The sequence below is a fragment of the Populus euphratica genome, unplaced genomic scaffold (genome assembly GCF_000495115.2).
Source record: "Populus euphratica unplaced genomic scaffold, PopEup_1.0 scaffold309.1, whole genome shotgun sequence".
In the NCBI taxonomy this organism is placed as follows: Eukaryota; Viridiplantae; Streptophyta; class Magnoliopsida; order Malpighiales; family Salicaceae; genus Populus; species Populus euphratica.
Window position 1 is genome coordinate 231657 of NW_011500043.1, and position 13519 is coordinate 245175.

General features: G+C 33.2%; 2 protein-coding genes across 3 annotated transcripts; both read right to left on the minus strand.

Moving 5' to 3' along the window:
• Positions 1 to 805: 805 nt before the first annotated feature.
• Positions 806 to 9054, minus strand: LOC105107313 (vacuolar protein sorting-associated protein 9A-like). Of its 2 annotated transcripts, none has more exons than XM_011001196.1 (7): positions 8632 to 9054; positions 8279 to 8426; positions 7859 to 8029; positions 6605 to 6784; positions 3606 to 3888; positions 3153 to 3388; positions 806 to 1086 (listed from the first exon to the last, which is right to left on the minus strand). In XM_011001196.1, exons 1-7 carry the CDS (start codon positions 8742 to 8744, stop codon positions 1060 to 1062), a joined length of 1158 nt encoding a protein of 385 aa, XP_010999498.1. In that variant the 5' UTR covers positions 8745 to 9054; the 3' UTR covers positions 806 to 1059. The 2 variants fall into 2 exon arrangements, with proteins under 2 accessions (XP_010999498.1, XP_010999499.1); XM_011001197.1 differs by lacking the exon at positions 806 to 1086 and adding an exon at positions 2523 to 2640.
• Positions 9055 to 10011: 957 nt separating this feature from the next.
• On the minus strand, positions 10012 to 11565 carry LOC105107314 (B2 protein-like). Its single transcript, XM_011001198.1, has 5 exons — positions 11085 to 11565; positions 10833 to 10933; positions 10636 to 10719; positions 10459 to 10569; positions 10012 to 10257 (listed from the first exon to the last, which is right to left on the minus strand). Exons 1-5 carry the CDS (start codon positions 11476 to 11478, stop codon positions 10216 to 10218), a joined length of 732 nt encoding a protein of 243 aa, XP_010999500.1. The 5' UTR covers positions 11479 to 11565; the 3' UTR covers positions 10012 to 10215.
• Positions 11566 to 13519: the final 1954 nt, after the last annotated feature.

The following is a 13519-nucleotide window of genomic DNA, read 5'->3' on the forward strand; positions in this document are numbered from 1 at the left end:
CTGGTTTGGGGAATTTCTGCAGGAATGCTGCTGGTAGATTGCTGGATGGCAGAATTCTATAGGAAAAGTGGAGGTCAGTGTGTCAGCACAAGACGTCCGCAACAGGAGAGGCTGATAAATTATTGGCAAAGTATGGGAACTGCTCTATCCACATTGAATCTGATGTGTGTAATGCAGCAGAGACCGCATAGCAGAGTGACATAGCAGGGAGAATCGGAAATTGAAACGTTTGATGAGGATTTAAGGAGTCTGATCACGTGCTTGCCAACCCATTCCATAACTATCAGTTCTTGTGCAAACGGTTTCAAGATGATTTCTGTCTCTTATATTTCATTTTACTCATTAACAGGTTTTGATTATCTCTGGGAAAAGAGATACACGAGTACAGATCAAGGATATTTCAATGGCTTATCTCATTGTTTTGAAATTCAGCCTGCGTAGAAAGTAGATCCGAGGATCATTTGACCTGAGTGTTGATTAATGATACAAAATGTACATATATTTCTTCTCTTTGAAATGAATATATATGATTGTAACAAAAATGCAAAATTGGATTAAAAAAACCCAAAATGAAAACAATTTTCTAATATTGCTTTTTGACCTGTGTGTTGATTAATGATACAAAATATACATATATTTCTTCTCTTTGAATTGAATATATATGATTGTAACAAAAATTTAAAATTGGATTAAAAAAAGCCAAAATGAAAACAATTTTCTAATATTGCTCTCAAGTAAGGACGGTTAATGAAAAATGTCAGGGGTGTCGGCAATTGAAAAGAATAATAAAAATTTATTTTATCCTATATTATAAAGGAACATGTCAGTAAATAGATTTGATTCAACTTTCCTCGGTTTGATGATCAGAACTGACTAGAAGATGAGCCTTTGGAAGTTGCATTGTCTTAAGTAGATTGTTATCAAAGGTCCATTTCTGGAAATATTACCGATATGAAACGAATTGAAAGTGCAAAACATACTTCTGCCAAAAGTCGATCATACTTGATGCTTTACATGAGATTAAATTGAAAACCATCAACTTTCTTAGCACTCAAAGCCTCAGCATCCTTTCGGTGTATCACTGACCTGTTAGCACAAACACAATTTGTCAGAACAATCAGCAAACGAGGAGCAGTCTAGGTTTAAAAAATAAACAAGACAGCTTCAGAACAATCAGCAAAGGAGTCTAGGTTTAAAAAATAAACAAGACAGCTGATTATAAAAAGTGCTTGACCTCTCTAGTGGTGGCAGGAAAAACAAATATAAGATGAGATTTCCACTCCTGGTTATAATTAGAAGCATCTAACTGCGTGTTAACACTTCAGTTGATGTACAGGAAGGTGTCTGTCATGGACGTGAAGAAAATATGGGATGGAGTAATGATTGCTCAATGCAATCACCACAGGTCATTCATGGTATGGTGATTGGTTATGAATTTGGATGTGAAAGTTATGCAATAAAATCGGATGCTTACAAGAAAGCAGTAGAAAACTTGCCCTTGTATTCCAAGCCAAGGACCATGAACTAGGCTACAGGCTCCAATTTCATTTTACCGATCATTGTCAGACTCGTAATTGTTACTCTAAAGGACCTGTTCTCCTCTTTTTTTTGTCTAGTCTGATCCATGAAAGCAGCAATCCATTAACATCTAAGGCAACTCTCAAGAACTTAAGACCTGCTACAAATATATTGTGTGCGTGGGCAAGGGATGATGTGGAATGTGTACAACAAGCAATGACCAAAGTACTAGCTTCGACATCTGGCAAGACCAATTGGGTTAGAAGGCATGCTCTTAAAGGTGTCATGCCCTTAAACACTCGAGAGGGAAGTTGGCTGCTTGTGGCATGATGGTTCAGGCACAATGCAATCCTAATTCCTCTGATATTGAATTCAGGTATGATGGAAACACTAAACTGTTCTAGTAATCTTTCACTTGAAATTTGCTATGCATTACTCAATTGTCATCTCTCTAATGTAACAGGCTTGAGCCACTGAGTTTCAAACACTACGGAAATGGATTCGACTCAAATCAACCATCTAAAGAATAAATAATAGGTGATCTGAAATTTTTATTTGGTCCACCCTACCGTGGTAAACTGTAGACCTATAGTGACAATGGAAGGCATGATTGACTTAGCTACCATGCTTCTTGACTGAAAACAATTTATGAAGGACAATGGACCTGATACACAGATGAAGGCTAACCCTTTTGCTATTTGTCTTCTGTGCCATCTGGAGTTTTCAGAGCAGCCAAAAGGAGACCCAGCTATACCACTGGAGTTAATTGTCCTACCTTCAAAAGCCCCACTATGCTGACCTAAAAACTGAAGCGAAGAGAACTTTCAAGAAGTGTATGCCATGTTTAAGAGGTTTGAAGCTGACGAATTTCTAGACTTTGGCTCTCTTGAGGGTTCCATTAATCTTAAGTTTCTGGCCGGACAAAGTGGATCAGTCAAAATTAAAGGGACATCTCCATCAAAACATGCACCTAACCATTTCTGAATGGAGAAGGAACTGGAGAACTGGATCGTGGATTGCATGTGTGGGGCTAAGGATGATGATGGGGAGAGTTAGCTTGTCATACCTGCGGTGTTTGGCAGTATACTAGGTGTGCTAGGATTGACAATTCTGATGAGATTCCTGAAAATATTTTTGCATGAGATGTGTCAACTAATACCACTAATAAAAATGAGAAGGGCACAAATTTTATGGAGAAAGAGGCATCTAAAAGAACTTCACTATCCAACAAATCTACATGCAGCTGCAGGGATGGGGTGGAACTGATGGTGTCAGTGAAGGACCTAGACTATGACATTTAGTGTACCCTAGGGTGTATATATTTCCTGTAAATCTGATGTCTTGAGCATCTTATTCTTCTCCTCTGTTGACAAAAGTAGTTCCTCAATCTTTTGTATTCTCTTATACAAAGATTATTAAAAGAAAATGAGAGAGAAAAGATTGTCATGTTCCAATAATTTTTTCTGCTTTTTACAGACTTGTTATTTGAAGTGATTAAGGCATTTATGCATCGTTTAAAAAAAAATCAAAAGAAAAAAGAAATATCAAACATGAAAAAGTTTATGTAAGCAACTGGGAATTAAGGATATTGAAAACACATTACTTTTAACTGGAAAAGATTTCACTTTATGTACCTCTGCCTTCTCCTCTCGGATCATTTGTGCTTGTCCCTCAAGTTGCAATAAAATGTCATCTCTCCCTTTAGGAACAGGAAGGGATGGTCCTGTTCTGGTTGCAGAGGGATGCCTAACAGCCCTGCAGAGGTTAGAGTACTTTGTAACCACATCTTTGTACAGACTCAGCAATCTTTCCACATCTTCAACAGTCAGTTCACCAGGCTCAGCTTCCATATATGGATAATTTGATCTGCCTGATACAATAAAAGATGAATTAGATAAAAATCAGATGGAAGGTTGCATTAGTCCCTTAACCCCAAATAAAAAAGACTTCATTGCATGAAAATATGAAACTAGTTAGTATATAATTACAAGTCAAAACCAATGCAATAACTGTTTGGCCATCAGAAAATAGCATAGACAAAAAAAATCTACACGTAAAAGCAACAATTTGGCAGTTTTCAATCTTACCATCTATATTTGTTTTCATGCCATGCATTCTTGTAGAAGGAAGAGGATCTGTCTGTGCCTGTGAAGCTTCTAATTGTGATACCTTGCAGTCCAATTTAGCTGCTTGCATGCTCTCTTCAAATTCAATTTCATCCATAGAAAGAGATTTGGCATCTAACTGGACAATAAAGGACTTGGCTGAGACAAGATTCGTGAAATAATAAGCTGGTTCGGATACCATTTTTTCTTGCCTTCTGTACAATTGGATGTATTTGAGGTTTGAATGCAACTGAGGAGGATTGGCCTGTTGAAAGAACGAATTAGTCCTATAATCTGCAAGATAATGCAAGTAGAATATAACCTAAAACAAATCTTCCTCCAGCATGCACAAACAAAGACAAAACTGATGACAAAAGGAAGAACTTAGCAGATTGGAAAGAACAGTTAACAAGAAACTGGCATATATTACCATTTGAGCATCCTTGCCACAGAAGTGTACAGTCAACCAAATCCAATAATTTGATAAATGAAATGCAAAGGAAAGAACGAGAGGAGAAATGAAGATATAGGGATTCACATGCAGAAAAGTGCACCAACAGATCAGAGAGACCCCTTAATATTCACTATATACTTGGTTTATCAGTGCACGATCACCTCAAAACTCTCAAGGCCTCACAGAAATAAGGACAATGCCTACAGTTAATGAGATAACACCAGATGCAAACCAATTATATATTTGAAGCTCTTTCAAAATCAACCAGCAAAAATGATTAATAGTGTTTCATGCTCAATGACACAGCACTTCAAAAATTGGATATAAAAACCAATCAACACTTATTGAAGCTAATTAATTCCGAAATCTTGGGCACCACAGTAGTGGGACACTAAAGGGATAATTTTCACAAATGACCACCAGCTCCTTAGATGACTAAATAAGTTTCTGTGCTTCATAGATATTTTCCCACCTGGATTTACCTAACTTCCAAATAAACCCCTATCTTAACTAAGCATATCAAAAGCTGGCAGAAAGAAAATGTAACAGGATTCTTAAGTACTAGTGTTGTAACAGGAGGCTAATTGAGAAACACTATTCAAAATGCTTCATTGCATTTCAGGAAGTAAATAGAAAAAATTTCGACTAGTCACTTTCTAATAATAGTTTATCCTAATAGAAAAGGGCCTATTTGACATAACCATCTATATAAATGCGAGGGCCTTTGAAGGACATTTGACATCTGAAAATACAGGGGCTGCTTCAAACTGCTTCAAACACCAGGTTGACACTTTGAAACAATTCCTTTACATCATTCTGTTTTATAACTACAAAACAATCTTGGAATAGACAAACACCACATTGCTTTTATGGCGTGTTGAAGAATTTGAACCCATGCAAACACAAGAGTACTAAAGATGATTATGAATCAGAAATTATTCATGGCTTTATCTGTTAAGCACTGATGTCAGTATATAAGCGACTCATTAAGATAAAGTATCTTTGATATAGATGCATTTAAATCAACGCCACATTATGGCTAGTGTAGAAGAATTTGAACACATGCCAATGCTAGTGTACGAAAGACGATTACAAATCAGAAATTATTCGTGGTTTTATGTGTTAAACTCATAAATGCCAGTATGTAAGTAAATCATTTTTATTATCATTAGCCATTAGGATACATGTGTTTACATCATAAAAATATAAACTACAAAATATAACTAAATTCTGAAAAATCACAATATCATAATATTTTTATCCACCAATGGTTTGACGCTTGTACATTCTTTTCAAAATTTTGAAACCAATTAAAAAACATTTGGAAGAAATATCCACATGACAACAGGTGGTAGTTCAAATGAAAATTGTTATTTTTGTTTTTCTTAACAAAGTGGCAATATGCACACAAAGATTCTGAAATTTAAAATAGCCAAATCTCATGCCTTCAGATTTTATTCAGAGGCTTACAGCTCCATACATAAAATTTAACAAGCAATTTCCTTAACTTCATTTTTCTTTGTTTTTTTCCAGTATATAACAGCTATTTCTCTGTGTTCCTTGTATAGAAATAGCTGGTGTACGAAAGGTGATTATGAATCAGAAATTATTCATGGTTTTATGTGTTAAACTCATAGATGTCAGTATATAAGCAAATCATTTTTATTATCATTAGACATTAGTATACATGTGTTTACATCACAAAAAATATAAACTACAAAATATAACCAGATTGTGCAAAATCACAGTTTCAAAATATATTTTTATCCACCAACAGCTTGAGGCTTGTACATTCTTTTCAAAATTTTGAACCCCATTAAAAAACTTGAGGAAGATATCCATATGACAACAGGTGGTAGTTCAAATGAAAACTGTTATTTTTTATTTTTCTTAAGAAAGTGGCAACATGCACACAAAGATTCTCAAATTTAAAATAGCCAAATCTCATGTCTTCAGATTTTATTCAAAGGCTTACAGCTCGACGCATAAAATTTAACAAGCAATTTCCTTCCTTTTTTTTCCCCCAGTAATAATATGATGACCTATCTTGATGATGATAAAAATTTATTTGTGTTCCTTGCATAGATATACCATGGCCTATCTTAATACATGATGATGAATTTTAAAACAATAAAGGTAATACAAAAGGCTTTTATATTTTTTGAAAAAATGTTAATCAAGACCACATTAACAGACCAGATTAAGCAGAATTCAACACAAAGTGCATAGTTAAGTATGCTACTTATCATGTGCATCATCGTAGGCTAGAAAAGATATCAAACCATACATCTTTATGCGAAATCATAAGTTATTACCAACAATGTCCATGTTCTCTGGTATAGAAGCATTTGCAAATGTCACAAGATAGACAGTTAAGACATGGAAAAAAATAGAATGTCAATCAAACAATAAACATGGTATGATTTTAATCATCCAATTTTCTATCAATGCATCAAACTACAGAAACAATAGTCCAAAATAGGCAAACAATGGTAGGAAGAGTTGCTTATTACCAAGGAGATCTTGCCTTGATTGTGACATATATAAGAACAGGAAGAAAGTCATCAGCCCCTCCTACTACATGATTTTCGGACATCGATGCATTAAGCAGCAAATTGTTGATGATCCTGCAGCAACTCATAATACAGTGAAGCTTCTCACGAGGAGCTCTGAAAGCATTGATCTTCTGCAATTCCTTCTCTGCAAGCTGGGGAAAGAAGGAATAAAATTGTAATGATTTTAAGAGGAGTATGTATCACCATTGATGGAACAAGTGGAAAAAGGATAGGGATCAACATTAGAATTACAAAACAATACATTTACATTTACATTAACAAATCAATTGTGGACTTTGCACTCATGCTAATTAACAATTTTTAAACTTCCAAGATGGAGAGAAACTCTCAAAAACAATACATTCAACCTGGACTCGTTAGGAAAAACATCTAGTACAGCAGCAATTACCCAACAAAAACTATTTGACTTGTCACAGAAGTTGATATATCCAGTTCTCTATTTCAATATCACTTTCATAAGATCACTTCCATACCTAGTGGTACTGCTCCTTCATGATGTATTCTCTCTCTTTTTCTCAATAATTTCTATTAGATAAAAACAAAGATTTAGAGTTGTTATGCTCAACCATCAAATTGCCTAATCAATCATTCCATTTTAACTTGAAGGCATACAGTGAGATCCAATGAAATGCCAACAAACTCTTTAATCTCTCCCACTAACCAAGGCAACGTATAGTTATTCATTCCTCAGCATAATTTGTTTGCTCTTTACCAAATGCAACAATATTATATAAAAGAAACAATATCATTAAATGTAGCAATGTTATCCAAAGGAGATTTTCTGTGAGACTGAAGATATAATATTTTGCACAAAGAAGACACCCTGGCGATGAAATGAGACATGGAAGTGTAGAAATATCATCCAATACTAGTAAATTATCCTTAACGGTGCTTTAGGAAAAGTGGCAAGTTGAATGTAAACTTCGGAGAAAATGAATTGAATTTATGTTTTTATATGGAAGCTAGTAAAATGCAAAGTTCAGATCAAGAGTAGTAACATGCAGGCTGAGGAAGAAGAATATAAAATGATCAATAAAATGATAATTGTAGCATGGCCACAAATGTATCATCAGTCAACATGCTTCTTAGTTGATGACATCAAACTGTACTATAGGCATCAGATTAAAGACAGTTAATGGAACTAAATCAAGCAGTTTTGCATTGAATAACATTTCCTAATTGTGAAAATAGGCTAGCACACATACCAGCCATGAAGCTTCATTCTGAAGAAATGGAGGAATATCCAAATGCTCAGGCCGTAAAAAGGATTGCAACATGTGTATCTTCTCAGAGATCTCTTGGTCAATCTGCACATCCTCGGGAGAAATAGCAAATGTTCGGGAGAACAATTTCGTCATGATGTATTTCTCCAGTCCCTGTGTTATAAGAATGCGATGACAAAGAAGCGAAAAAAGTTGCGCGCCATTTGAAATCAAAATAAAACAATATGTTAACATATCATGCTGAGAGCAACACAAAGCTATAAAGATTGACAGAAGACACAAACGCTAAAATTCAAATAATTATCGACAGCATTCCAATACTTTGGAAACTGATACATCCTAATGACAGGAGTCAGTTACTCTAAGCAATATATGATATAACAGAAATAATTCAATAACTACCTCCATTGAGCAATCAAATTCATCATCAGTGGCACCTGCCCATAATGGATGTTCCATGATAGCTGCTTCCATTGTTGAGAAAAACTCTTGTACCCTTTTGCTATCATTTTCAGGGTTGGCAGAAGAAAATTGGAATGATACAATGAAGCTGAAACATATTTAATTTTCTTCATTAAAACTCTTGTACCCAATTCGGTTAAAATACAAAAACTAACCAACAATAACTAATCAAAAATTAATTTCGATTCTATTCAAAATAATTTCTGCAAATATTATTTTACAACGATAAAATTCACATATCAATAAACACTAGCAATTTAATTCAAATAAATATGAAAATTAAGTAAAAAAACCTTTTAATGGATTTGACTAGATTGAGAGAAGCAGGATTCCGCATTTTATCAAGAAAATCATAAAACATAACGGACGATGACGATGACGATGATTGACTCGCTACAGTGTCCATTGGATCAACTTTCAAACACTACCGCTCCTTTCAGAAAAAAAAAAAGCGATGATCATAGTTCATGGGCGATCTTTCCTCTTCTTCTTCTCTCAAAAATAGGAAGACTTTTCTTTTTTATATTTTTTTCCCCTCGAAAACGACTTTCTTCTTGCAGAAGCGAGAAGTTTGAAAGAAACAAAAGTAAAAAGGTAGTAAAAGGGAGCATGGGTTTATATGGAAACCCATAGCAATTATCTAACTACTAATCCGAGAGAGAGAACTGTTGAGAGCAGCAGTACGGCAAGCCAAGGTCGGAAACAAAAGGAGAGAAGACCGTTAGGTTCATCACGTGATTTGATTTGTTTTTATTGTTAAGGAAGCCATTGAAAGCAATCGGAGGTCGACCCGGTTTAATTTCAGGGTTAATACTGTCCACCCGAGTTTTATTTTATTTAAAAAAAAACATTGAAAATAATAGGTTATTCCAACTTTTAAAAAAAAAATTTTAATTCACATTAATAATTTGTTAAAAGGTTTTTTACTATTTTAATGTTCTGATTTTAAAAATAAAAATATTAAATATTATTATTTTAATATATTTTAAAAATTAAAATCAGCAAGTTAACTTATTTAACTTATTGGATCATGTAAAATCTCATGACTATGGTTGAAAGTGGGCTGGACTTTCGAAAAAGGGGTCATTTTAAGCCCTGCTTTCTTTTACGGCCGAGCGGTTTTTTTTTTTTTTTTAATTATTATTATTATTGAGAAGTACACAGTTTCTTATTTTACAATGCTCAATTTCAGGGAGCGAAATGCATAAAATGTTGTATTCGAACCCTAGTGAGTATTATTCCCATTGGCATGAAATCTTTGTCTAACTTGTTACACCGTGACTTAGGCATAAAATTAAAATAATTTTATAGAAATAAAATTTTTAAAAATTATTAAATTCTATTTTTAAAAGAACTGAACTATGCAATATAAAAAAATAAAAAATTTAATTATCAAAAAAATTTAATATTAAAAAATTAATTAAAAAATATAAAATCCATTGTAAGTGTGACTAGTGATTTAGACCTACCATCACTTATCATAAAAAATACCCATTTAAATTCTAAAAAATATAGTTTAATTGGTTATATTTTGAATTTGTTTATTAGAGATCACCAGTTCGAATCTCATAAATCTTAAAGTAATTAGAGTCTTACATAATTATTAATTTTAAGACTTGTATGACTAATCGAGATACCCACAAACTGACTCGAATACTCATGTTAATCACCACAAAATAAATACCAATTTTTCATGATCATCATGTATTTGCATGAAATGGAAGACTTTTTGTGGTTACAAAATAAAATGTGCCTTTGAAATTACAAATTAGTCGAAATTTCTTGAATAACAGTGACATAAATCAAGCTGGGGTAGCAGTTATCCAAACAATTGATATGAACTGGCTTGCTCGAATCTTGATATTCAAGTAAGCATGTTAAAGCTCCTTCTGATTGAACAAGTCTAGCAATGCAAGCGCCTGCAGCAGAACCAACATATAAAGTCTTAGCACACCCAGAAAATTCCCTTTTGCTGACTCTTACCCTTCTCATTTAAGATGTGTTAATTTTAAAAATAATTTTTTAAAAAATAAAAAAAATATTATTTTAATATATTTATAAATAAAAAGTATTTTAAATCATAATCGTTACTGTAATTTCAAAGGTCTAAACAGATATACCTCTGGCACAGAGAGTTGTAATCGGAACTTGGGGCCATCGTAGTGGTATAGAATTGGTCTGAAAGCATCCTCTTCCAATGGCTTGCATTTCTTCTTGAATCCAATTCTAACCTGAAATGAATAAACCCTTTTAGCGTAGATTGTTCAGAGCACTCATTGCAACTCCTACAATTTTACCTGAGCTGGAAATCTTGATTCTCCTTTACACTTCTTGTCTTCCCAAGCAGTTGGTTCTATGTTTGACCCGCCGAAACTCACAGCCTTTATAATTTAAGAGATACATGTGCCACCGAAAGGGAAAAAAAGACATTGCAGCTGTAAGATCTTTTGCAAGACTACATGGGTGAAGGATTTGTCGTTGTGTCTAGGCTTACCTGGAACACTCCATGCAGCTGATGGCATGTGTAGTTATAAAGGAAAAGGGGTAAGCCTGGTGTTATGGCCCTGACAGAGTCCCTGTACTTGTGCGGAAGCCCTGCAGAATGGATTGGAAGTACATCGTTATATCCATTTCCTAAGACCATCCGGCTCGCCATAGCTTCAAAAACATGTTTGCAGTAGTTGCATACTATGAAGTAAAGATCGAAGGAGGAGTTCTGTTAAACAGAAAGATTGTGAGAGATTACCGAAGAGCTGGCGCCGGAGGTCCTCTTGCATAGTCTCGTTGTTGCACACGAAGATGTAACCTCCCATGACTTCATTTCTTGGCAGCAGTTCAGCTGGGGGAAGTGTCTTGTAGTTGCACCACTTGGAAATACCAAGCTGTTCCTGCTGTCTATCAAAAGGGTATTGTTTCATTTTAGTTGCCGGATTCCTCACAGATATGCCACTGAATAGAGATTTCCTGTAGCAACCATCTTCATTTGCGCATTGATATTCCTCCATCTTTCTCAATTGACTATCAAAAGCAAGCCTTGATGCAACTGTTCTCCATCCATGTAGCTCATTCTCAGAAGCAATGCCATGCTGGGGTTGCCACAATGAGCTTCCAGTACTGACATTATTCTTGATTATTGACATTTTGAGTTTGAAAACGATTTTGTACGAACATTGAACACCTATTTAAGGACTCTCGTCGGCAATATATACTTGCTTAGTTTTGTTTTAATACGTGATCTGCTTTCGGTTTTGTGGGATCCCTTTTCTTTTCACTTTTGTCTCTCTCCTTAACATTTGAATCAAATAGTCCGCCATTGCCTTCTATCGTAAAGTTGTTTAAATCACTATGAAGAATAATGAGATTTTGAAATCCTTATTCTAGTCCTGGCCCACAGAATTGAGTACACAATTAAGCTCCTGTAATTATTTGAGTTACAACTTCTATTGATGTAGATATATATTAGTTAAAACCATACAACGCTTTCGGTCGAAACAATTTTTTTTTACATTGCAAAAGTAGAATACGTAGGCGTCACTGGTGTATTTTCAAGTGGCAAGATAATTGTGCATGCGTGGCTATCTAATTGTTAATTTCAAGATTATTAGAAAAATTAAGTGAATCAGTTTTATATGAAATTTTAGGGTAAAAAATCTGGTTTGTGACTATGAAATATATTAGTATCTTTATCACATCCTGTATAAGTTAAATTGCACTAATGGGTTTAGATGTGGGTTAAAAATTATTAATGTATTTCTAATGAATAATCAATTTATGATTTAGAATAAAGATTTATTTATATAAATAAATTTGACATTTCAAATTCATTATAAACAAGCGTGCTCAAATAAATTTTTATGAAAAAATTTATATAGATATCTTGATTGGGTTTACTTATCCTCAAAGCCAAAAGAATTTTTCACAAGTTACATGTTGTGGTGAAAAATGCATTCAATTAAAACCGGTGAATACTCAAAATAATTTTGAAATTTTCAAGTCAATTTCTAGTATTTAAATGTCAGTCTATTTATAGATTAAATATATATACCACAATATTGACTATTAATTCTTATAAATTAAAATTTTTAGAGGTATTAAAATATTGATCAAGTTCTCATGGATTCAATCTAATAGTTATTAAATCCAAAAATACATGAAAATATATTTTTTAAATTTTTTTGTATATATAAAAAATGTTAAATCATACTATATGTTTATATATTTTTTTTAAGCAAAATATGATATATTTTTTTTGAGAGGCTAGGCTAAATGCACACCAAATAAAATATATTTTTGAAATGAGAAATCTTTGTCATAAAGTTTTTATTTTTTTTATTTTGACAAAAAACATGTATTTTAATACTAGGTCAACATCTTATAGTGTAAGTCTACAATCTCAATATTAAATTTAATTATTGGAAAAATATGTGAGGAACCCACAAATAATTTTAAATTAGTCCTTGAATATTTTAAAAAATTGTCAGGAATTTATTTGGTGCTTGTATGACAAAAAACCATTTTTATTCAAAATAAAACTGTCAAAACAACTTCAAGATATACTTGTCAAATAAGCCCTTAGGCCATCAATTCCTCAACAAAAAAGAGTGACCAACCAAACAAAGTCTTAGTACCCGGCCCAAATAAAACCAATCAGGTTTACTTGAAAATACTGATTCAACCTTGAACCAAACTGAAAACCATGGTTTAATTAGAAACTAAATCAAAACCAACAATTAAACCAAAAACAAAGCAAAACTAAAATACATAAAAACATAATTTTTTTTGACAAATATAGATTAAATACCAAGAACATGAAGAATACGATAAACATTCAAACCAAAACCCAACAAACACAAATCACAAATTATACAAGTTTTCATGTAATCAAGAATAATGTTTTGTTCGTAATCATGCATAGATCAAAAACCAAGCATCCATTTTCTTCAATTAACACTTAAAAACCATGATTTGATCAAAATATGTTTTAGTAATTGAAAGAACCTTAGAATCTAATTGTATGAATATGTGTTATTGATGTGTTTTAACCCTAGATTATTTGCTAAATATGACAAGGTAACATATTTATGCCAATAATTAACCCAAAACAGCTCCAAAACAAGAGGTTAAAACAAAGTTTATGCGAAAAACATAAATCTAGAATTTGAAGAATTTTCAAAAATTAAA

Bases quoted from the DNA above. Each gene is read 5' to 3' on its own strand.
- LOC105107313 (XM_011001196.1), bottom strand. From the start codon at position 8,744: ATGGACACTGTAGCGAGTCAATCATCGTCATCGTCATCGTCCGTTATG. The intron at 8,030-8,278 runs GTAGTTATTGAA...CTTATAACACAG, and splicing joins AATTTGATTGCTCAATGGAG to GGACTGGAGAAATACATCAT. The intron at 1,087-3,152 runs GTACATAAAGTG...TTGTGCTAACAG, and splicing joins TCCGAGAGGAGAAGGCAGAG to GTCAGTGATACACCGAAAGG.
- LOC105107314 (XM_011001198.1), bottom strand. From the start codon at position 11,478: ATGTCAATAATCAAGAATAATGTCAGTACTGGAAGCTCATTGTGGCAA. The intron at 10,934-11,084 runs GTAATCTCTCAC...TCCATTCTGCAG, and splicing joins CCTCCGGCGCCAGCTCTTCG to GGCTTCCGCACAAGTACAGG. The intron at 10,720-10,832 runs GTAAGCCTAGAC...TAAATTATAAAG, and splicing joins AGCTGCATGGAGTGTTCCAG to GCTGTGAGTTTCGGCGGGTC.